Source organism: Phocoena sinus, chromosome 17 (assembly GCF_008692025.1).
Source record: "Phocoena sinus isolate mPhoSin1 chromosome 17, mPhoSin1.pri, whole genome shotgun sequence".
Classification (NCBI taxonomy): domain Eukaryota; kingdom Metazoa; phylum Chordata; class Mammalia; order Artiodactyla; family Phocoenidae; genus Phocoena; species Phocoena sinus.
In genome coordinates this window covers 11507083-11531789 of record NC_045779.1, presented here as the reverse complement: position 1 = coordinate 11531789, position 24707 = coordinate 11507083, and the positions used below count along the sequence as shown (strand labels likewise).

General features: G+C 40.4%; 1 protein-coding gene across 2 annotated transcripts in view; it reads left to right on the top strand.

Moving 5' to 3' along the window:
- Positions 1 to 24707, top strand: part of PDE7A (phosphodiesterase 7A) — a 115994-nt gene that overhangs the window by 84850 nt on the left and 6437 nt on the right. The window contains exons 1-9 of one of the 2 annotated variants that reach the window (XM_032609999.1): positions 5225 to 5322; positions 6153 to 6304; positions 8296 to 8359; positions 13999 to 14094; positions 15889 to 15989; positions 21028 to 21159; positions 21354 to 21445; positions 23873 to 24017; positions 24459 to 24555. In XM_032609999.1, coding sequence (XP_032465890.1) covers positions 5277 to 5322; positions 6153 to 6304; positions 8296 to 8359; positions 13999 to 14094; positions 15889 to 15989; positions 21028 to 21159; positions 21354 to 21445; positions 23873 to 24017; positions 24459 to 24555 — 925 coding nt within the window. In that variant the 5' untranslated portion in view covers positions 5225 to 5276. Of the gene's footprint in view, positions 1 to 5224; positions 5323 to 6152; positions 6305 to 8295; positions 8360 to 13998; positions 14095 to 15888; positions 15990 to 21027; positions 21160 to 21353; positions 21446 to 23872; positions 24018 to 24458; positions 24556 to 24707 lie in introns of those variants that run through there. The other variant, XM_032609998.1, reaches the window with a different exon arrangement.

Genomic DNA, 24707 nt, shown 5'->3' with positions numbered 1-24707 from the left:
TCAATTAAAAACTGTAAAACATACAAAGAAAATGGAAAGTATGGTCCATACATATGAAAAAATGAACTTCACAAAAACCATCCTGAGGAAGCCCACACATTAGAATTGCTAATCAAAGATGTTAAATCAACTGTCTTAAATGCTCAATGAGCTAAAGCAAACCATGGGAAAAGAACTAAAGGAAATCAGGAAAACGTTGTATGAACAAAATCAGAATCTCAATAAATAGAAATTATAAAAAAGAACCCAACAAGTTCCAGAGCTGACAAGTATGATAACTGAAATGAGAAATTCACTAGAGGGATTCAGCAGCAGATTTGAGCAGGCAGAAGAAAGGATTGGCAAACTTGAAGATAAGAACATTGAAATAATCCAGACTGAGAAGCAGAAGGAAAAAAAGAATGAAGAAAAATGATGAGAGCCCAAGAAACCAGTGTAGGGATCATCACGTGTACCAACATATGACTCATAGGAGACCCAGCAGGAGAAAGAAGAGAGAAAGGGGCAGAAAAATGATTTGAATGGTGGAAAACTTCCCATATCTGAAGACATGGATATACACATCCAAGAAGCTCGGTGAACTCCAAGCAGGATAAACTCAAAGAGATCCACACAGAGATGCATTATAGTCAAATAATTGAAACCCAAAGGCAAAGAAAGATAACTGGGGCAGCCATGGTAAAAGCACCTGAATATTGAGTATGTTTAATGCTAGAGCTGAACTTAAAATGCAAATGGGGATTGAAGTGAAAGGGGGAAAAAGGCACTCTAACAACTAACAAACACTGGAAGAGGAAAAGGCAAAGAAGATGGGATATAGAGTGATTTCCTGTGTAGTGTTATTTCCTGTTTGTAATAATAAAACATTAAAGAATGATATCTAAAGCTGACAAGTAGTGGAAAGCAAGTAGTGGAAATATAAGCATATTTAATAAAATGAAGGTATTTTTGCAAATTGTGAAGTTGTAGCAGTGCCCTTCAGTAGAGGATTGCTTAAATAGATTATGGTCCATCCATATGATGGAATACTTTGTAGCCTCAGAATGAGGAAGGTCTCTGTGTACTGATAGAGAAAGAGCTCTAAGATAAATTAAAAAACAAAGTACAGAACAGGTTATATGGTATGCTGCCATTTACGTAAAAGAAGTAGAAACATAGTATATAATGATGTTTCCATATATTTGATCCAAAAATTGAAAAAGGATACCCGCAAAACTTTTAAAAGGTGATCATTTTAGGGGAGAGTTTGGCATTTGGTTGGATCAGAAACTGGGTAGGGGTAAGGTTTTTCACTGTGTTCTTTTCTCCCTCCCTCCTCCTTTCCCTCCTTGATTTTCATTTTTGAAACGTGAGTGCAGTACATACTAAAAATTAGATTAATGAAAAAAAAATCAGATACCACCCCTCCCCCCATTTTGGTCCCACCCCTCCTCCCATTTTGGTCCTATACTTAAAGTCTCAGGCAAAGCTTTGAGGTAGTTTTAATTACCATCTCTGCAAAGTCTTATGAGATTTTCAGTTCTTGCTGGAATGTAATCTTCTTAGGTATAGGCTCCTCAGTCCCCCTAGGTGAAGAAAATTCTTTTCACTGGATGATTTGCCATTTCATTTGGACAGGTTCTCTGTCCTTTCTTAGATTGTTTGTGAAATAATCCGTCATTGTTAAGGCTGGTTCTATCACTAAGTGAAGGTCTGTTTCTTATCCTGTTGTATAGGTTATTTGTGGGATTAGTCTCGCTGGAAGGCATTGGGTTCCTATGATGAGTGAGCTTTTCCCCTTCAGTTAATACCTAATATTCATGCTCAACTTAATGTGGTCAAAACAGAACTCTTGATAATGAGTCCCAACTTCAGGGCTCTGTGAAACAGGAAAAAAGATGAATTATGGTTAGTTTTTTTTAGTTAAGGAAAATGAGACATTGAGAAGTTGTGACTTGTGAGAAGTCACCTAGAAGATAGGAATAAGGCAGGGGGAGGTACAGCTGTGATCTCGTGGGTAGAGCCCTGACTCCCAGACAGTGCCGCCTGTCTTAACCATTGACAGTGTGAATCCTGCCATGTTGATGTAGGGACTTAGCACAGTGGATTGAGCCCCTTCAAATGAGGCTTATTAATTTTTTGGACCTTATGTAATTATCCTCCCAAAGAGATTCTCAAGTTTACTTCAAGGGTGGATTAGTTTGGACATACAATTTGGGAGCAGTGATCCTACTGTCAGTGTCCACACACAGGATGCAAAGGAATTGCTAGTGATAAAATTGTTACCTTTTGTGTGTGATTTAAGATAGTAAATTGAAGGGAATGCTTATGAAGTCATGCTTATGACCTTGAACTCTTTCAGGTTTCTTTTCCATAATGAATAGAATACGTGTCTTCTGCAACATTTTTTAGAAGCTTTCTAAATGCCTTGGCTCTAATGCGTTAATTGTATTGCATTTCTACTTTGGTTTCTAAGGTTATATTTGTAAAATGGGGATGATAATCTTTGCCATCTTCACAGGACTGTTGTGATTATTAAATGGGATGGCAGATGTGAACGTGCTTTTTGTAAAACAGTCAAGTGCCTTGTAAATGCAGAGATGGCAGTACTCGTATTAATTAGTTCTCATCTGCTCCCCATGTGTTCGTGTCATTCCACTCTGGCCCTTCCAGGTCCAGTCTTTTCTAGGAATAAGACTAGAAGGGTCATATTAAATTCTTGTATTTCTGGGACTTCCCTGGTGGTGCAGTGGTTAAGACTCTGCAGTCCCAATGCAGGGGGCCTGGGTTCGATCCCTGGTCAGGTAACTAGATCCCACATGCATGCCGCAACTAAGAGTTTGCATGCCACAACTAAGAGCCCACAACTAAGACCCAGCACAACCAAATAAATAAAATTAATATGTATTTAATTGAATACTTTTATTTCTGTGCGTTAGCTTTTTTCCCTCTGTGTTTCTTTCTGTACATACTTTCATCTAAATAAGGACAATTTTGAATAATGGTATACACAGAATTTTATCATAAACAGTCAATAAACCATACCGTAGAGATGTAATAAGAAACTTGTGCGTAATACTGTGGACACACAGGCTTTGTCAGTAGACCTGTGTTTTAAAACCTAGTTGTCAGGGACTTCCCTGGTGGTGCAGAGGTTAAGAATCCGCCTGCCAGTGCAGGAGACAGGGTTTGATTCCCTGGTCCGCGAAGATCCCACATGCCACGGAGCAGCTAAGCCTGTATGCCACAACTACTGAGCCTGCGCTCTACAGCCCTTGAGCCACAGCTACTGAGCCCAAGTGCCACAGCTACTGAAGCCTGAGTGCCTAGAGCCCGTGCTCCGCAGCAAGAGAAGCCACTGCAAAGAGAAGCCTGCGCACCGCAGCGAAGAGTAGCCCCTGCTCACTGCAACTAGAGAAAGCCCGCATGCAGCAATGAAGAGCCAACACAGCCAAAATAAATAAATTTATTTTTTTTTAAAATCTAGTTGTCACCCTATATTGGCTGTATGATCTTATATTGGCTGTATGATCTTATATATATAGTATATACACCCTATATTGGCTGTATGATCTTATATATATAGTATATACACCCTATATTGGCTGTATGATCTTATATATATAGTATATACACCCTATATTGGCTGTATGATCTTATATATATAGTATATACACCCTATATTGGCTGTATGATCTTATATATATAGTATATACACCCTATATTGGCTGTATGATCTTATATATATAGTATATACACCCTATATTGGCTGTATGATCTTATAATATATACACCCTATATTGGCTGTATGATCTTATATATATAGTATATACACCCTATATTGGCTGTATGATCTTATATATATAATATATACACCCTATATTGGCTGTATGATCTTATATATAATCTCTTGTAGATTCAGTGTGCTCATGTATAAAGTGGAAGATAATAATACTTGTTTTTTTATCATTGTTGACGGCTAGATGAGATACCTCTTCTTTTTTTTAAAATTCATTTTATTTATTTATTTTTGGCTGTGCTGGGTCTTTGCCGCTGCGTGCGGGCTTTCTCTAGCTGCAGCAAGCGGGAGCCACTGTTTGTTGAGGTGCACGGGCCTGTCATTGCGGTGGCCTCTCCCACTGTAGAGCACGGGCTCCAGGCACACGGGCTCAGTAGTTGCAGCTTGCGGGCTCCAGGGCACAGGCTCAGTAGTTGTGCCGCATGGGCTCAGTTGCTCCACGGCATGTGGCATCCTCCCGGACCAGGGCTCGAACCCATGTCCCCTGCATTGGCAGGCGGACTCCCAACCACTGCGCCACCAGGGAAGCCCTAGATAGCTTTTTTTAAAGCACATGGAACATTACTTTCACTGAACTTATTAAACTAACCTCATTTCCTCAAACATACTAATTCTAGTTCAAACATAATTGCTTGATATTAATAACGTTACCATTTTGGTTCTAGTCCTTTTAATGTAAGTTACATTGATAAAGATAAAAATTTAACTCCACAGTTGTTCTAGATACTCTATTTTAGATCCACTGGGATGAAAAATGAGAAGAAACCCACGTAACTGTGCGTTATCTTATTTCTGGCTTATGTCAGTGTATGGGAACCTCAGAACTCATCAGGTATTTCAAAAACAGTATGCATTTATTCATTTACTCAGTATGTTTTATACATACCTACATGGCACTGTTATTAGGCTTTGGAATACAAAGATGAAAAAAAAAAAATCCGTGCCTGTATTGGAGGTCATCATTTGTTGAAGGAGACAGATAAATAAGCAGTTGTAATAACAGCCTCAAAAGTAGTGTGATAAGTGTCTGCATGGGTAGCCTTGAGAACCCAGAGGAGGTGCCTCCCATCTCTCCTAGATGGGGAATGTGTATATAGGTTTCCAGGTGTGCTTCCCAGGGAAGGTGTCATCTGAATTGAGTCTGGAGAGAGCCAGAACCTGGAGCATGAAGCCTTTTCTTCCAGGCCAAGAAGATGGAGTTCATTTTAAAATGATGAGGGATCAGTGAATATTTTTATTTAGAGCAACATAAACAGATTTGGAACTTAGGATAATTACCTAGATGCGTACCTCCAAGCAGTGGCATCAACATCAATTTTATTATCCTCTACATTGCCATCATTTATTTAATACCTATTATATATCTGACTCATGTGTATATTATCTCATTTAATCCAGCACCCTTTGAACTAGATACTATTGCCATTATTTTATAGATGAGAAAACACTGGGTGATAGAGGTTAATAGAACAGTTAGTGACTGGACACACAAGAGAGAATGTGTTTGATTACCTGTCATTCCACCAGTGGGATGTTAATGGAAGGTAAGATGAGAGATGATGATCTGTTGATCCTTAGTCTTCCACTTTGATGTTTCGTATTATGAACATTTCACTTAACTTAGTTAGATTCTAGAATTTAAAGATAACATTCATGCCCTACAAGACAGCTTGTAACCAATGTCTTTTATTTTGTCTGGTGCCCCAGAAGCTTTGGTTCATTCTAACACTGCAGGGACACTGTTAGACTGTTAGACTCATGGAAAGAAAACGTATCCGTATCCAATGTGGAACCACATTTTTTTTTCTAGAGTTTTTCATCTTGCAGGATTTTTATCCCTATCCTTTAGAACTCTTACAGGGTATAAGCTACTTTATTTATTCTCCATTCCATCTCCTTTTCCTCTGAATAAAATTCTCTTAAGGAAAGATTTGAAATGATACCTCATTAGGATTTGAGATGTTTGAGTTGAATGATTAATTCTTAAAGTCTCATGTATAACTTGGGACCTGGCTTCTCAATATGAAGGATAGTTTGAAACTAGATTTTATCTTTCTGCTTCATAGTGTTTGTATAGTGTATTGAAGCGATGGAGTGAAAGGTAATAATTCTTAGGAAGTTAAAAAAAAACTGATTATTAATCTAACCACACTCCTCATTAGCTTTCTAAATGCTGATAAAATTGGCGATTTGCCCCTTCATTCTCAGCTCTTTAATTGAAAGTACAAATAAAGTACCTCTTCTCTTCTAGAAATATGGCATGGAAGCTGATTAATTTTAAGAAATACTTGTATGTAACTAGAAGGGGTACAACAAAGATAGGGTATGCACAGTTTTGAGTTGCTCTACTCACCTTTTACTCCTTTTATTTCAGCTCAATCTGAAATCGAAGTTTCTGTGTCTGCAAGGAATATCAGAAGGTTACTAAGTTTCCAGCGGTATCTTAGATCGTCACGCTTTTTCCGTGGTACCAGCGTTTCGAATTCTCTAAACATTTTAGATGATGATTATAATGGACAAGCCAAGGTGTGTATAGCTTTTTCAAGAAAACATTAATTTTTAGATAAGTTTAAGCCTTGTTTTTCCCGTATGGTACTGATTTATAGAGCCTTTTTTTGTATGTGAAATCAGTTGAACCCATTTTTCAGGTTTTCCCTTTAGAGCAGCTAGCTGTTCATCCTATAATTAGGTATTACAGAGCAAGGAACATTTCTGAAGTAACTAAAATAATGAAAATGTTTTCAATTTATTATAACAGCAAGTAGATCAATAGAAAGTTAAGCTATAAGATCACACTTAACGCTGGGAAGAATATTATGGATTGTCTGATCTAATTTCTGTATTCTGTAGCTAAGAACAGTATGGCCTTAAAAAAAAAAAAAAAAAAAGAACACTATGGCCTAAATAGTATAAGGAACTTGGTTGAGCTCCCCCAGCTGGTTAGAAGTAAACCCAGCACAGGAAGACTCATGACTTTCAGTCAAATGATTTTTCATAATCTCTTGTATCAGTGAGATATTTGGAAGATTTAGATTTTTTAAAAATTAAACCTGGGGCTTCCCTGGTGGCACAGTGGTTGAGAGTCTGCCTGCCGATGCTGGGGACACGGGTTCGTGCCCCGGTCTGGGAAGATCCCACATACCGCGGAGCGGCTGAGCCTGCGCGTCCGGAGCCTGTGCTCCGCAACAGTGAGAGGCCCGCGTACCGCGAAAAAAAAAAAAAAAAAAAAATTAAACCTGGTGATTGTGTGCATTGTTTTCTTTATATAGTTTAAAAGAAGTATGTTAATGAAGGTGGAAGTTAGTTGAGGTTGTTTTTGACCAAATGAGGATTTTTAAAATAATCTTATGTTTCTAATATTTGTAAAAGTATTCTTTGACTTAATACTTACAGGCCAGATGTTGTCAGTTTGTGTAGATAGGGTCAGGGTACCCACTCTACGGTTATACTAAAGTGAAAAAATTTGCCTCCCAGTTTGATAAAACAAATCAGTGGAAAAGTACTGATGCTTTCCTTAAATTTTAAAAAGTTCACAAGTTTTGTTTTTTAGAATGAGAATATTATGTGTATCATTGGTTGTTAGTATTATAATCTCAACCAGTAGTACCTTAATGTTGCTTATGTCGATTAGGTCATAAATGTATACGACAGTGAAGTTTTGGATACAAAATAAAAATTTTTTCTTGAAAATAAAAGTCCACAAAATTTTCAGGTTACAAATATATGGTGTAGAAATATCTATTTGAGTTTTAGGGTTGTGGGATTTATTTACTTGGCTGAAATAACCATCAACCTAAAAATTAACGTAGTAAATGCTATTGACTCTTTTATAAGGCTATTTAAAGACTATAAATAAATACCCGTAAATTGGGAGTGTATTTTCAGAAAACGAATAACAAATAATTTGAGTGTAGTACAGTGTAGGTGTCTGGTGCCTGGGTTTCAGAATCAGACCACCTGACGTCAGATCCCAGCTCTGTTACTTTCTTGCTGAGCAAGTTAGAACTTTTTGCCTCTTTCCCCATCTGTAAATGAGGATTGAAAACAATGCCTGCTTGATAGTGTCGGCATGAAGAGTAAGAGTGAGTAAAGCACTTTTAACAGTGCCTGGGATATAGCAAGTGTTCGGCTATTATAATTTACTTGTATTCGATTTTAAAAATCTGGTTTCTAGACCATGCAGTGTATGAACCACACTTCTGTGATGTTAAGTTATATTCGAATTCTTGACCATTCATGGGAGTATAGGAATAAGTCGAAGGGAACACTAACCTTACCTATACATTTATTAACTGGAAAACAAAATAATAATTGTTTTTTTCAAATGGAGGTTATCCCTCTGGACATGTTTTGGAGCCGTTTGGAAAGGTCATGATTAAAGGGAGAATGATACTTAACATTCCTTAAAGTAAATCAACCACTTCCCATTTTCATTAACTTCCCTGTGGACTGTCTACAAAAGATAGAGAATGTTACTGAAATTAAATTACAGTAGGAATGTTTGGTTTTCATTTCAGTGTATGCTGGAAAAAGTTGGAAATTGGAATTTTGATATCTTTCTATTTGATAGACTAACAAATGGTAAGTGAAGAATTTGACTTACTCAAGTTAATGTATTCTTCAGATTGCCGCACTGACGGTACAGCCGCTGGTGGGCTGCTGCTTTCATTTACTAGGTTAGGAGCCCTCTGCTGGCAGAGGGAGCATTGTTGTGTTGCTTCTTTAGTGACTGACTTGTAAGCCTAGAGAATCCATCTAAAATTTTATTTTTTGATTATTACTCTTAGTAGTAATCAAAAGTAACCACTGTCATCATCACTTGGGCGTCCCTTATTAATGCTACTGTTATTAATAACCCAAGGCAAACATCACTATCTCATCATTTTTTATTTTTTTTTCTTTTTTGGTTTCTTTTGTACTGTAGTCACAGTGACATCCTCTGATCTTGTATTCCAGTTTTGATAGCCCCAGATATGTGGTAGATGAATGGCCCTTTGAGAGATGGCTTTTCTTCTAGCTCTGGCTCCTAGGCTTTCCTTTCTCTGCTCACTTGAGAGATGGCGTGTTAATGATCAGCAACAGTGGTTCCTTCTGGCACTGCTTCTCCATGGCGGGGTCGGGTGGGGTGGGAGGAGCTCGTGGCTTCTTGAGGGGGCGTATCAGAATCTACGGAAAGTATGAGTACTTTGAAAAAGACAGGTGATTCTTTTTTTTAGATGCTGGGGGTAGGAGTTTATTAATTAATTTATTTATTTTTGCTGTGTTGGGTCTTCGTTTCTGTGCGAGGGCTTTCTCTAGTTGTGGCAAGCGGGGGCCACTCTTCATCGCGGTGCGCGGGCCTCTCACTATCGCGGCCTCTCTTGTTGTGGAGCACAGGCTCCAGACGCGCAGGCTCAGTAGTTGTGGCTCACGGGCCTAGTTGCTCTGCAGCATGTGGGATCCTCCCAGACCAGGGCTTGAACCCGTGTCCCCTGCATTAGCAGGCAGACTCTCAACCACTGCGCCACCAGGGAAGCCCCAAGACAGGTGATTCTGATGTGTTTACCTCTTTCTGAGTTTTGTTTTGCTTTGCGGGAAGGGTTCATTTTTCTTTATTCTGTTTGGGAATGGGAACAGAACTCCCTTTGAGAATCATTCTTTATTTAGTGTAAAATTTTTGGCATTAAAAAAGAAAAAAGGTGGGCTTCCCTGGTGGTGCATTGGTTGAGAGTCCGCCTGCCGATGCAGGGGACACGGGTTTGTGCCCCGGTCCAGGAAGATCCCACATGCCGCAGAGCGGCTGGACCCGTGAGCCATGGCCGCTGAGCCTGCGCGTCCGGAGCCTGTGCTCCGCAACGGGAGAGGCCACAACAGTGAGAGGCCCGTGTACCGCAAAAAAAAAAAAAAAAAAAAAAAAAAAAAAAAGGTGGTACTTGTTGTCCAACTAGACTTTGCCCCTTTTGCCTTAATATGTTTTAAATGAAGCAGAGTGCAAAGTTCACTGAGAGGAAGTCAGTTCTGATGGTTGAGAATGAAATAAATGTGTGATTCACTGCTATACTTTGAAATCACTTTTTTTTTCTTATTTTACTTTGGAATAAAGCTCCTTTCCTAAGAAAGCCAAGTATGGGAAATGGACAAGCAAATAGAACTGTATGCGTCTTGAGAACAGCACGGGTCTAGCTTTTTAGTGTCACTACGTCATTCGCTCTGAGCTGTATGGTCAGGCATAGTGAGGATACCTTTGTGATCACCTTCAAGTGGTCTGTGGACTGCTGACCGAAAATAAACCGAAGCGACCCAGGCACAAGTGTAAAGACAGTAAAGTTCTCCTCAGTGGTGGAGCCTCCCTCCCGCTTCCCTGCCTTTTGTTTTTCCCCCTTTTCTGTTCCTACTCACCTCTCTTTTGCCCTCTGGTGCCTAGTGTCTGTTCCTCTCCCTGCCCCCACTTGGGCCTGTCCACACAGAAAAGGCTCTAATATCATTTAGGGCCTATCGGAGGCTCTTAATATCAGCTGTCCTTCCTTGCAGCCATCCCCTTTTTGAAAATATAGGTGCCTCAGCTTCTTCTAGGTCTGGGAAACTCCCCTTTCCTAATGCAACACAAATATTACTTTAGTCATTATCTCAAGATAAACATAGATAAGACAGTGCCGCCCTTAACACCTTCAAGGTCTAGCCTCACATAAACACTAAGAGCTCATAGCCTATTCTTAGTCTCCTGAGACACTTGTCACCCACTGAAATAGTTGATTGTTTTTCTCTAGATTTTATTTTTAAAAAGAACATACCTGCTAGTCAGGGGGCGTGGCGATAAAAGTGGAATGAGGGTGACGGTGCAGGATGGGCAGAAGTAATGGCCACTAGTCTACGTCAGTTAATTTAGCACTTGGCTTTCCTTCAATCATCTCACTCCTTTTTTGTGGAGAAGGTGGCCGAATGGTTTCTTCTTGGAGTTGTTAGGGGTTAGTAGAAACGACCCATGGTTAGCCACCCACCTGTGCTTTTACAGATGGTGATATCTATGTTCAGTTCACTACAGTCACCCAAAAGTTACAGGAATTCTGTACGTGAAGAGATATTACTGGGAAACAAGTGGGCAGGAGAAAATTCCTTTAACTTGCATTATTTAATTGGATCTGCTTTCCTTTCAGAGCTGCTTAGCCTGAAACGAATTCTGGATGATATATGTACATAGTATCCAAGTATATAGTTTTCCCTTCTTGCTGTCGACCTGGTGTGTTCTGTGTTTCTTCCTCTGGTGATTTCCCAAATGATACTGTGAGGAGGGCAGGGAAGAAACAAAACTCTGATTCCCAGCTTGTCCACTGCAAAGCGGGAAGTAGTTACTACCTGGTAGGATATATTTGATGTTGCCTTTGCAGGAATGAGTTAGGTTACATCAGATAGCAAGATAGGGCTTGTCTCCCCCAAAAGTCACCTGGTGCATGAGGACCCTCGTTGCCAGGCCTGTGTTATAGCCGTAGCCCAGTCCTGCCAGCTCCCAAGTATTGAAGAGAATCACATCCTAAAACCTGTCGAGAGCCGTAACACCGTAGGCAGTTCCGTCCTTTCATATATCTTTATATAAAGGGTAACTTTTCTATAAGTGCAGTTTTCTTTTCCAAGAAGGTGTTTCCATTCTCATATAAAATAACTGCTTCTATGCCTGTTTCTTGTTTAACGTATCAACTAAGCATCATCACTTGCTTTGAAGTGTTTCGTTGACTTGTGTTCTTATTTACTGGTATTGAGTCAGTTGGTATCTTACAAACTGAAAATGAGAAAAAGCGTCGCCTACAGTTTTTCATTTTGATATGGGCGGTACGCTGTTAGATTGGCTCTTGTCAGATTCCCCCAGGCTTCTTGGTGGAGGACGTTAACATGCGTTTCTTACTACCATTCGCCTGAATTCCAGATGAGGGTGTCTTACCATTGGATTGCAGCTTTCTTAAAACTTATTCTAGATCCTAGAAATTGGTAATTTATTTCATTAGGTTTGGGAAACAATTCGGGGAGAATCCTGCGATTACCTAAATACACAGAATGAATATACATTCTTTTTTTTTTAAATTGAGGCATAATTGACATAGAACATTATGTTAGCGTCAAACATACAATGTAATGATCTGCCATTTGTATGTACTGCAAAATAATGGCCACAGGGGGTCTAGTTAACATCCGTCAGCATACATAGTCACGGTTTTATTCATTATGATGAGAATTTTTTTTTTTTTTTTTTTTTTTTTTTTTTTGTGGTACGCGGGCCTCTCACTGTTGCAGCCTCTCCCATTGCGGAGCACAGGCTCCCGACGCGCAGGCTCAACAGCCATGGCTCACGGGCCCAACCTCTCCACGGCATGTGGGATCTTCCCGGACCGGGGCATGAACCCGTGTCCCCTGCATCAGCAGGCGGACTCTCAACCACTGCGCCACCAGGGAAGCCCTATGATGAGAATTTTTAAGACCTTCTCTCGGCAGCATTCAAATACACAATGCACCCATTTTGTCCCCTTGCCCCACGTCTGACAACCAACCGCCGGTCTGTTCTCTGTATCTGTGAGCTCGAGATTTTGTTGTTTTTGTTTTACATTCCACATATAAGTGAGATTATACAGCATTTATCTTTCTCTGTCTGACTTCACTTAGCACAGTTCCCTCAAACTCCATCTATGTTGTCGCATATGGCAAGATTTCCGTCTTTCTTATGGCTGGGTAATATTCCACTGCATATACACCACGATTTCTTTATCTGTTCGTCCATTGATAGGCCCTTAGGTTGATTCCATGTCTTGGCAGTTGTAAATAATGCTTCAGTGAAGGTGGGGGTGCAGGTATCTCTTTGAGATAGTGATTCCATCTCCTTCAGATGTATACCAGCAAGTGGGATTGCTGGATCATAAGGTAGTTCTACTTTAAATTTCTTGAGGAACCTCCATGGTTCTCCATAGTGGCTGCACCAGTTTACAGTCCCACCAACAGTGCACCAAGGGTTCCCTTTTCCTCACATCCTAGCTAACGCTTGTTATCTCTTGTCTTTTTGATAATAGCCATTCTGACAGGTGTGAGTGGATATCTCATTGTGGTTTTAATTTGCATTTCCCTGAGGATGAGTGATGCTGACGAGCTTTTCTTGTACCTGTTGGCCATTTGTATGTCTTCTTTGGAAAAATATCTATTCAGATTCTCTGCCCATTTCTTAAAACCAGATTGTTTTTTGAACATACGTTCTGAAATATCTCTATATATGCCCTAAGAAAAGTTGGTTGTTACCGTGGTCATGACAGAAACATAGCTCGCTTCTTCACAAGTGATTCTAGACCACATGGGTTCATGTTTGTACCAGTAGAGTGTTACTAGGATCGGAATGCGTTCTTACATTTAACTCCTTAAAGGGAAAAGATTTGAAATGGTTTTTTCTTTCTGTGTGAAGGTGATGTGTCGGATGGTTTTTAGGAAGACTCTCGGTTGCCACATCCTTCCCACTGTTGCTTATGCAAACCTCGTTCCAGTTAGTTGACTTTTTTCCTCATCTGTGGGCTTCTAAACAGTTGTTCAGGCAGTTTTGGATAATTAGTTTAGCCTGATAGTTCTTTGTAATTCTTCATAAATATTATTACTACAAATTTTCATTGTGGGACTAGTTGGGTCTTTTGTACATGTTTGTAAGAATCATAGATTTTTTTCGAGAATACCGGCATCCTGTGTATGTTATTGTTATTGTCTGAATGCTGGCAGTAACTTATGAGCTCACAGACCTTTAAAACCTACCGTCTGTTTAATTGTTAAATAACATAGCATAGGCAGCCACGGCGCTTTGCTCCGGGACACCCCCACTCAGAGCAGTGTGGTGGAGGGATGGTTATGAGGAGGTGAGTGCACACGTTTTAGGTGCTTTGGGAAATTGAATTAAACTTACTCAGTGTGGACAATTTTCAAAGTTTTCTATCAATTCTAATTATTTTGGTGTCTTAAAAAAAAAACATCTATTCAAAAATGTTTATCTTCCAGTTGTTTGGTTTTGGAAAAATAAAACCAAAACATCTTTTTTTCTTAGAATAGAAAGAACCTGTGATATTTAAAGTTCTAAACTGGTAAAATTAAAATAAGTTGTAAATTTTAGATAGAGAAAAAGTAGGCCTTAGCACTCTTCATGTTTTGTGTTCAAACCTACATTTGGAAGTACAGTGCAGTTACATAAGCTTGTATTCCTGCTAATATCTCCTCTTCTTCCTTTTTAGGAAATAGTCTAGTAAGTTTAACCTTTCATTTATTTAGTCTTCATGGATTAATTGAGTACTTCCGTTTAGATATGATGAAACTTCGTAGATTTTTAGGTAAGTGGTTCTAACCCATTTAACAGTAATAAGATTTATACTGGTACTTGTTTAACTTGTCTCTCAGTTATATCAGCTGTTGCTCTACAACTAATCACCCCAAAGTTAGCGGCTTAAAGAAAACACACATTGGTTTAGCCCCGAGTCTGCAGGGCTGTGGAGCGCGGCTTCTGGTCTGGCTGAGTTTGTCCGTGCCCCCGCCCTTGACACCCAGTGAGCTGCACTGCGGCGTCCTGGGCCTCCGCTGGTACACCGGGCCCGACCCGGCTCAGCTCCACACGATCTCCTGTTAAATTCAAAGGAGGCACCATAATAGAGCCACTTTAAAAACAAAAAAAGGAAAAAGATTATTTTCCAACAAGCCCAGCTTGTTCAGAGAGCAGTGGCCAGTTGGCAGGAGAGCGCTGGCACATCCAGACCCCCGAGCCCAGCCCGGACACTGGCTCGCCTTGCTGTCCGCCGCATCCCGTCAGGTGGGGGGTGGGGCACACCTCTGGGTGGGGAAGCTGCAAAGGCCCAGTGCCGCTGGGGGCTGGGTCAGCTTTGCTGTCAGTCTCCCACATCAGCCCCGGCTTTCTCGCAAAGATGACACAGTTTCTGTCCTTTCCTAACTTTTTGAAGGCTAAAACCTTAAAAGATCCAGGTGCCTTGCACTTGGGTCTCCTCTTTTTCTGATCCCAGAAACCTCCTGACAGGAAACTTCAAAGATTATTTTGAACATGTTTTCATGTGCAGAGTGATATTTAAGAGCGCTCTGCTAGGGAAAAAATTAGAGTCTTTCACCGAATAAAGGAAAACGTTAGAAGAAAATTAGCATAGGATTCTTGTTTTTGTAACGAAGTTGATAATATTTTCTTTCCTCTTCGTTAGCAAAGTAAGATAAATTTATTACCTGAGACGTTGAGAAACTTCTAATGCATATTCATTTACAAATTGTATGCCTGCAATACTCTATCTGTTATAAAACACATCAATAGATATTAACACGAGTGTTTAGAAAACTATTTTAAAGGATGGGATCAAAGTACATACAGAATTCTAATGCTCTTTGCCTCTCACCAGTGAGTCCTAGCTCACCACCTTGGGGTTGGCTCACCGTACCTGGAGATCACTGGATTGAGTGATGGGCTGTGAGGGCCACAGTGCAGGTTTGGTGGCAGTGGGGACGGCTCTACCCTCTCATCCTAGTCTACTTTTTCATGGTAGCATAATACAGACACTGAGCAGAGAAGGCAGGATTAACACATCATCCTTCCCTACTACTGAAAAACTAATTGCAGGTCTGAAACTCACCTCACTGATGGAGTATCCCAAGGATCGTGTTCACATTCCCCAATATCTGTATTATTTTAGCCTCATAAAGATTTTTGTCCTCTGATGAATTCCTACTTCCTAGAACGGTATCTACTACAATGAGTATTTGTTGAATGAACTGTACAGTTTTTATTAAACTAAGAAACTCCTTTTAAATTAAAAAAAAAAAGTCAGAGGAGTGGGGCACAATGATAGATTGACATTTTAAAAGAGAAAAAAAGGAAAAAATTTTTTTATAATTTTGACATGAATACCTTCATGCCATTTAAAGAGTTTCAAACAAGAGTCAAGGTGGTGTTGATGCCTCGGGTATACATGTGAGTTATGATAAGTGATTATCATCTCCCCGAATCAGAACAATTAGCTGATAGCCACATGAGAAGGGTAAGTGGAGAATGCATAATTGTTGCAATTTTTGTATTTGTACATGCCTCCTGTTCGCAGTTAAATCTGAGGTCTTTTTTTTTTTCTTTGACGCAGTTATGATCCAAGAAGATTACCACAGTCAAAACCCTTACCACAATGCAGTCCACGCTGCAGATGTTACTCAGGCCATGCACTGTTACCTAAAAGAACCTAAGGTAAGGTGTTGGCATTTACAGTCAGTGAAAGTCCTGAGAAAATGCCCTTTATTTAATTTCAAATACTTTTCCTTAAGTTAATGTTTTAATCAGACTTAAAATCAGAAGCTTCCTTCACAAGAATGAGATGTAGCTGGATCAGGTTTCCAGGTGTGGCTGTATTTGTAAGTTGACAGCTAGAGAGCTGGGGTGATTGTCGAGAATGAGGCTGGAGAAGCCCAAGTGAGGGTCAGGCTGTACGGCCCGGCCACACATGTCAAGTCACCTGGCGTTTACGCTGGGCTCCACGAGGGCAGGGATGACACTCGTCAGATCCCGTGATGAATAGGAAGCTACGGAAGGGAAGCAGGAGATTTTACAAAGCTATCCTGGCTGTGGGGGGAGAATAACTCAGACAAGACCAGAAACATGCACGCTGCCCGTCAGGAGCTGTTTCGATAGCCTTGGGGCAGGAGAGAGGCAGACGCTTGGTGAGATCTCTTGGGAATCAGAACATGGAGGATGTGGTGTCTGGATGCATCTAGGGGAGTGAAATAGGGAGAGGAGTCGGTGGAGACTGTCCCCGGCAGCTGAGTAGCAGGTGGGAGTCGCTGTGAGGGAGAGAATGTAGAAAGGGAGGGAGGGCTGGCAGAGATGATGAGCTCCATTGTGGGCACGTGCGGTTAAATGTATTCGCGCCATATCCGAATGCGGGTGTCTAGTAGAGAGTTGGAAAGGAGTCTGAAGCATAGCAGAGAAATCAGAGTTGGGGACTACCAGCTGTAGATGTTAATGGAAGCCGTGTTTGCCCATGGGCGTTTCCTGTTCCTGGAGGCTGTAAAGTTACATCTGCCACCCTTAGACCTACTTCTAAACTCGCCTCCCCAGGGATCTTAGTTCGGCCGGATGTTGGGAGGGAAGGAGGCTGACTGAGCCAGTTGGTGCTAGTTGATGCCAACTCTGAGAATATAGCCATGTGGTTGCCAGTCTCCTGATTTTTCAAGAGATGTGGAGTATGTGAAAGTACCCCAATTTTTAAAGTATATTATGACTTAAAAAAAATTATGGCATCATTTATATGCAGTAGTAAAATGCATACATTCTATGTGTGTAGTTTTGATAAATGAATACTCCCATGCACCCCAATTTTTTAATTAAAGTTTAAAACAAACATTGGGCCAAGCCTTAAGTGTCTCTGTTGAACAGTCTTGCGGGAGAAATTGGTAAGTAATCACCATACAGCCAGGGAAGTGGAATGATGGAGCTAAGTGCCCCATGGGACACACAGTAGCTAAACCTAGTCCACGGGGCTGTGAAGGCCTCACCCGCGGGCTGGCCATGCCCAGCCTGAAGCCAGGCCTGGGGAGCGCCGGCACCCAGCAGGACCAGAGGGGCAGAGTGCAGGGCGAGCGTGGTGCAGACACTGTCTTACCCAGGCAGCTCTGGCAGCACTAGTTTTAAACACTTTTTGCCTATGTAGCTCTGATCATTCTTATTTTAAACACTTTTCATCATTAACATACTCAGTGAACTCTTCAGTCAAAGCTTCAGTTAAGGATACCGATAAAATCACTAAGATTTAAAATACAGCAGTTCCCTCCTCCCTTACCGTAGAGATAAGAAAATAGAAATGGAGTTGCTCAGAGTTGACTGCGCCTCTTCTACTTCCCGGTCCTTTACCGGCCATCGCATTGTCGAGTGTGTTCATTCATTTGTTCTGTCCGTTTTCCTGGCGCTAAGAATCCAGTGGTAAACAAGACAGGAAAGGTCCCTGGCCTTCAAACAGTTGCCCTCCCAGTGAGGGGCAGGGGGGCAGTCTTTAAACAGATAAACAGAACTTTGACCTCTACTGTGGTAAGTGCTGCTGTGAAGTCATGTAAATAGGGTGATGTGCTGGGGAGTGACTGGGTGGCTGGCGAGAGCTCACAACTTCAGACAGACGGTCGGGAACCATATAAACCGAGAGGCAGTGTTTGAGAAGGAGACGGCCGCGGAGAAGAATCCAGATGCAGAGGGGACCGTGAAGAGGAAGCCATATATACAGTGTTCAGTGGGAAACCTGCTTCCATTTGTTTGTTTAAACACCAACTTTTATTTTATGGATTGGTGCTGTTATTGGGTTTTTTTTACTGTTGTTTATTTTTGGCTGCGTTGGGTCTTCGTTGCTGCGCGCAGGCTTTCTCTAGTTGAGGCGAGCAGGGGCTACTCTTCCTTGTGGTGCACAGGCCTCTCGTTAAAGTGGCTTCTCTTGTTGCAGAGCACGGGCTCTAGGCACGTGGGCTTTAGTACTTGTGGCATGTCGGCTCAGTAGTTGTGGCACACGGGCTCTAGAGCGCAGGCTCAGTAGTTGTGACACACGGGCTTAGTTGCTCCACGGCATGTGGGGTCTTCCCGGACCAGGGCTCAAACCCGTGTCCCCTGCACGGGGGAATCCACATTGGCAGGTGGATTCTTAACCACTGTGCCACCAGGGAAGTCCTGCTTTTGGTTTTTATATCTTATGATTTATATGTAAGAGCTAATTCCCGGCTCTTCTAAGTCAAAAAAAAAAAAAAGAAAGAAAGAAAGACAAAAATATTTGAAAACCAAGAAATTATTGAAAGTTCCTTCGGTGTGTACTTGTATCAGCTCTAACTTTAGTATTTATTTTTTATGTCCTCAAAGCTGAACCTCAGAATATAGATTATAATTTTGTTCCAGTTGAGCCTAACGGCACCTAACAGCAACAGTCAGAAATGGGGATAACATTTGTCTTTTTAAAAAAAACCTAGTTTTAAAAACTGCATTAATGTCATTGACTTCCTTGTCTTTGTTAGGAAACTCATAAAGTTTTTTTTCTGATGAAAGATTTTTGTAACAAGCAGAAATGTTGCATTTTTATTCAAAATTTTTTTTGCATGTGTGATTTGTTTTCAAACTTAGAACTTGCTTTTCCTTCACAGAACTTTAACAGCCCAACTGCTGCTTCTCATGTTTCTATTTTTAATAGTTAACTCTTTAATCTGCCTGAGACTGTTTGATGTCATGTGTAAATCATACATTAATTTTTAACAATTCTGGATTATTGCATTCTCCCAGGCTGGTACACGTCTGTTCTTCTGCCAAAGTTATCATAAGAATATAACACTTCTAAATGTTGCTTAACAAATCGCATGTTCATAAGGTATCCACAGCCACGCCTGCATTTTTATGTCAGGACGGGATGTGGCTTTATATGCAGGGTGCTCCATGGAGTGTGCCTTCCGCTCATCTTGATTAGTAAGCAGCACTCTTTTTATTTAGTTATTTATTTTGGGCCACATTGGGTCTTTGCTGCTGCGCGCAGGCTTTCTCTAGTTGCAGCGAGCCGGGGCTACTCTTCCTTGCGGTGTGCAGGCTTCTCATTGCGGTGGCTTCTCGTTGCGGAGCACGGGCTCTAGGCGCGCAGGCTTCAGTAGTTGTGGCTCATGGGCTCAGTAATTGTGGCTCACGGGCTCTAGAGCACAGGCTCAGTAGTTGTGGCGCACGGGGCTTAGTTGCTCTGCGACATGTGGGATCTTCCCGGACCAGGGCTCGAACCCGTGTCCCCTGCATTGGCAGGTGGATTAGTAACCACTGTGCCACCAGGGAAGTCCAAGCAGCACTTTTAAAATCTTTTATTTTTTTTTAATGCTTTTGCCTATCCTAAAGAGGAAATAATTGTCTTCACCATCTTCTACCCATTCATTGAGTTTCTCTATATACCATTTACAGGTAATACAAAAATAAATAATTTACATTCTCTGCCCTCAAACAGCTTACACTATTTTAGTGGATTCAGGCCCTCCGACAGTGGTTGTTTTCAGACCAAGATGAACTTGGCGCAGGGGATGGAAAAAAAATCCATTCTGGCATAGAAAGAATATACTAGAATTTGAATCAAAAATTTTTTTATCTCATATTTGATAACTTCGGTTTTCATCCGTGTTTTATCACGTGCAGTATGGGTTGGCTCTGTGTTGTAATCTGTAAGTACGTATACCTATACGGGTGGCCTACGCTCAGAATACTTTTCTGCTGTTAGGGCACAGGACCCTACACGTTTAGAGAGCACTGCCCCAGTGTGAAGCTGAACAGGCGCACGCTGCGCTCTGGCGGTGTTAGTGTGGCAGGAACGCAGTCAGTCATGTGTGGGCTGGGGCTGGGCGAGGGCTGGGCTGCAGGCGGAGAACGCAGGTGGGCTGGGGAGGCGCTGGTGGAGCTGGGCTTGCCGGGAAGCGAGAGGCGGTTCATGAAAAGCAGGTGCGACACACTCCAGGTGAGTGTTTTTTGTCGTTGAAAACTTCAGTCAGGTAAATAAGCTTATTTATTGTGATTATTTTACCAAGAATAATAAATGACTGTTGAGAGGAAAATTACAATGGCTAGTGTACAGGATGGCTTTTCCTGAGCTGAATACACTGTGTATGCTGTTCTGAACTGTCCATCCATGGGGAGAGGATTTCATTACCAACTTGACGTAAACTTCCGCTCCGTGATTACTCAGTAGCTTCCTTCAACATTTGGGACCTCAGAAGTAACCTTGGATTTGGATTCTTGATTGAAACCCAGTAACCAGTTTATTGATAAACGCACACGCTTAGTCATAGGTTTACAGTATTGTACACTTAAACATCTGTTAAAAGGGTAGATCTCACCTTAAGTGTTCTCACCATGATAAAAATGTTTTTAAAACCTCATAGGCCTTCTCTGACTACAGTAACAGAAATACTCAAATCTCTGTTTGTTGTTTGAAAACTCTTATTTCTCAACAAGGTGGTTTATACTTTAGCTGTCATCTTAATGATGCTAGTTTCCAGTGAAGGATGAGCTGCATCCGCGAACTCCACGTGGGCAGGGACACCGTTATACCACACCTGCCGCCAGGGTCGTGAGGAGACCAGCCGCTGGCAGGCACTCCGTGGCCTGGATGAGCGGCCTGAGAAACATGGCGGGAGGAGACCGCCGACGCTCAGTCGAGGCTAATTTAGAGCAGCTACTGTAATGGCGCAGAGCGTGTCTCAAGCATGTCTGTAATCAGCTATTCCTTGCCGCACTCCAGCTTGCCAATTCTGTAACTCCTTGGGACGTCTTGCTGAGCTTAATTGCAGCTGCCACTCATGATCTGGATCATCCAGGTGTCAATCAACCCTTCCTTATTAAAACTAACCATTACTTGGCAACTTTATACAAGGTTAGTGCAATTTTATCCTCAAGATTTAATATTCTTGCATTCTAGAAAATGTGTCATGTTTAAAGAAGTGAAAGGAGTAAATAAATTCTCAATGAATGTTCAGATTTTAATCAGATTAATATTACTTACAAATAATTCTTTATGTTCAGAAAAAGGCTTACCATTTACTCAGAGATGCCCTTTTCTTTTTGTAGAATACCTCAGTACTGGAAAATCACCACTGGAGATCTGCAGTGGGTTTATTGAGAGAATCCGGCTTATTCTCCCATATGCCATTAGAAAGCAGGTAGGTTGGATTAAGACAAAATTAATTAGTTATGAACTATAGAAATTCAGTTGCAAGCACAACCGTATAAAGTTTTTAAAATTATGTTGTTATATTCAGGTGTTCCACAATTTTCGGGTAAATTATCTTACTTTACAAATTTACATCAAAATTTTAATAATTTAAACCTGTTCTGAAATACAGTCAGTAGTAATTTTTTTTCAGTGAATTTTTATGAAGGATCACACATAGATACTATAAAATCCACTCCAAATACACAGTGGCTCAGTCATGGTTTACTGCTTATTTATGTAAATGGTATTACATATTTCCATTTTATGCTCTTTTGAATAAAACCGTAAGTTCTAGCTGTAAAGGTAAATTGGACAGAAAGTAAACAATCTGTATAAGAAATAGATTCATTAAAATCTGTTCCAGGAAGTTTTCAAAACCGGTAAGACGTGAAAAGAATGCTTTGTATCCTCAACGGCATAGTCCTAGAGTCACTGCTAGAGTTACAGGATAAAATAACGAATTGAAAGAACAGAAAATACCACATTTTTTTTAGAAAATATCATTTGATGTTGAGCAGGCCATTTGAAAGGCTAATAAAAAGCGTTAATGTAAATGAGCCCAATACGATAATGATGGTGGTGGTCAACAAAATCTCATGTCATTGGTCCACAAACTGAAGCTTTTAATGATGCCTCACCAAGAGAAGGTGCACTTAGGAAAACCACGTCAGTGGATATAAACCACCTACTTCTAGAAAAAAGGTGAGACATAAAAATACATTTGGGTATCAAGATCTAAGTTACTGTCATTGTTCTTTCCTTTCTCCCTTTCACAATTTAAAACAACTTCATAAAAAAACAAAAATGTTTTTGGTAATGTCCGTGAGAAAAAAGCTGGACTTCTTATTTTTTTAAATCTGTGTTCGTGGATACCATTTGGAGTTATGACAGTACTTCTGGTAAGTAAAATTGTTTCTTGTCATAGTACAAATATAAAAACTGCTTAAACCACACGGTGTTTGTATATATAAGTTCTCTTTTTCTTAACTAAGGCAGATTAAATTGTTGGCTTCATTATTCCCTTTCTATCATGTTTTGCATTTGATGATTAACCCTGTTGAATTCTCATATTTTAATACAAATAAAAACTGAAAATAAGGAATACTGCATAATAGCATTCTTTTATGTTTGCTTAGGGTTTGTTTTATTTACTGTTCAATACTGTGAGCCTTTTATTTTTTTATTTTATATTTTTTTGAAGCAAGGAATACGACTTTATTCGGAAAGTCGGCAGACCAAGAAGATGGCGGACTAGGGTCTCCAGAAAACAATCTTTAGAGCCTTTTAATCTATTGACTGCTCTTTACTGATCATTATACAAAGATAATGTTTGTGATGGCCCATTGAAACAGAAGGAATTTTTAAACATTTCTCTTATTTGACTTGAAACAGTTTTTTTTTAATGCCTTTATTGGAGTATAATTGCTTTACAATGGTGTGTTAGTTTCTGTTGTATAACAAAGTGCATCAGGTGTATGTATACATCTGTCCCCATATCCCCTCCCTCTTGAGCCTCCCTCCCACCCTCCCTATCCCACCCCTCTAGGTGCACACAAAGCATCGAGCTGATCTCCCTGTGCTATGGGGCTGCTTCCCACTAGCTATCTATTTTACATTTGGTAGTGTATATATGTCCATGCCACTCTCTCACTTCGTCCCAGCTTCCCTTTCCCCAGCTGTGTGCTGAAGTCCGTTCTCTATATCTGCGTTTTTATTCCTGCCCTGCCACTAGGTTCATCAGTACAGTTTTTTTTAGATTCCATATGCATGCATTAGCATACGGTATTTGTTTTTGAGGCGGTTTTTTAAATGATATAATGTATTTGTTATTTGTATTAACATGTTACCTTTTCCCTTCCAGAAAATTTGGATAATTAATTCTTGAATTTGGCCCTGAAAGCATAGTTGAGTCTAAACTTTATTAAATTGGTGGAACTTCATCAGGTTTTAGTCAGACATCTTCAAAAGTCTGCAGAAGTCCGTGGGAATGGGCTGTTCTTCCTCCATCTGACCCTCCTCCTGCCTCTCAGATCTCAGGCACCAAAAAAGAGTCCAAAGTTGTTCACTGCATCCCAGCCAATCTTACATAGACTTTCTTAGGCATATAATTCCACCTTTAGGCATTCTTTTTGGAGTGTTTGCATATTGGTATTTTCCTACCAACTCTCTTGGTTTTAGTTTTGATTATTTTAGTAGGTTTTTAAAAATGCATTCTTTAAATCCATCTTTTTGGTAGGTTAAAAGTTGAATGGCAGTTAGAATATCTTAGGGCCCTGTAAAGCTTTCTGAGTATTAAGACTTAAGGAAAAAATAATCAAGAAGTAGCTATTAAGTTGAAAGACTTGTATTTCTCTTTATGTTTTTCTAATTCCAGACAACAGATGGAGGCTCAGATAGGCGCTCTGATACTGGCCACGGACATCAGCCGGCAGAATGAGTACCTGTCCTTGTTTAGGGCCCATCTGGACAAAGGCGACTTACGTCTGGAAGACATCAGGCATAGGCATTTGGTTTTACAGGTAAAATGAGCTTGGAAAGATTCTATTTCTAGAGCAAATCACATGACTATTAGAATAAAAATGAAATATTCTCGTGTAGTCTTCTGAGTGGTTAAATCCTGAGGGAAAGCATTTCATTTTAATAAGTTCTCATATCTAAAAAATGAGAGAGAAGTGGCTGATTCCTTTGTAGCTTTCTGGTTAGTGCAGTCCTATGCCTGCCTCTCCGGAATTACCAAGCGTGTATAATTTGCTTAGTAGGCTTTCAGTGTTTCTGCAAAAATTATTGTTACAACTAATAGTATCGTAAGATCAGTATAAAGGATAACGAATTTCCTGTTGCAACGTTTTCTTTTTCTTTTCTAAGGTATTCTTTTCCCCACTATTAGCGTATATTAAGCTTAGTAAAATTGAAATTTTACCTTTTTTCTTAAGACACATTTCATATTTTGCTTTTGCTAGATGGCTTTGAAATGTGCAGATATCTGTAACCCATGTCGGACCTGGGAATTAAGCAAGCAGTGGAGTGAAAAAGTAACAGAGGAGTTCTTCCATCAAGGCAAGTTACAGTATTGAGTGATAGTCTATTCAGTTCATTTTTTAGCATCATATGAATAAAATAACTCAGACAATTGCAGAGTCTAGCAGAAGGTGTCTGATAGTTGTAGTGACGATTCACAGTAGATGTACATATAACCAGTAACGCACAAA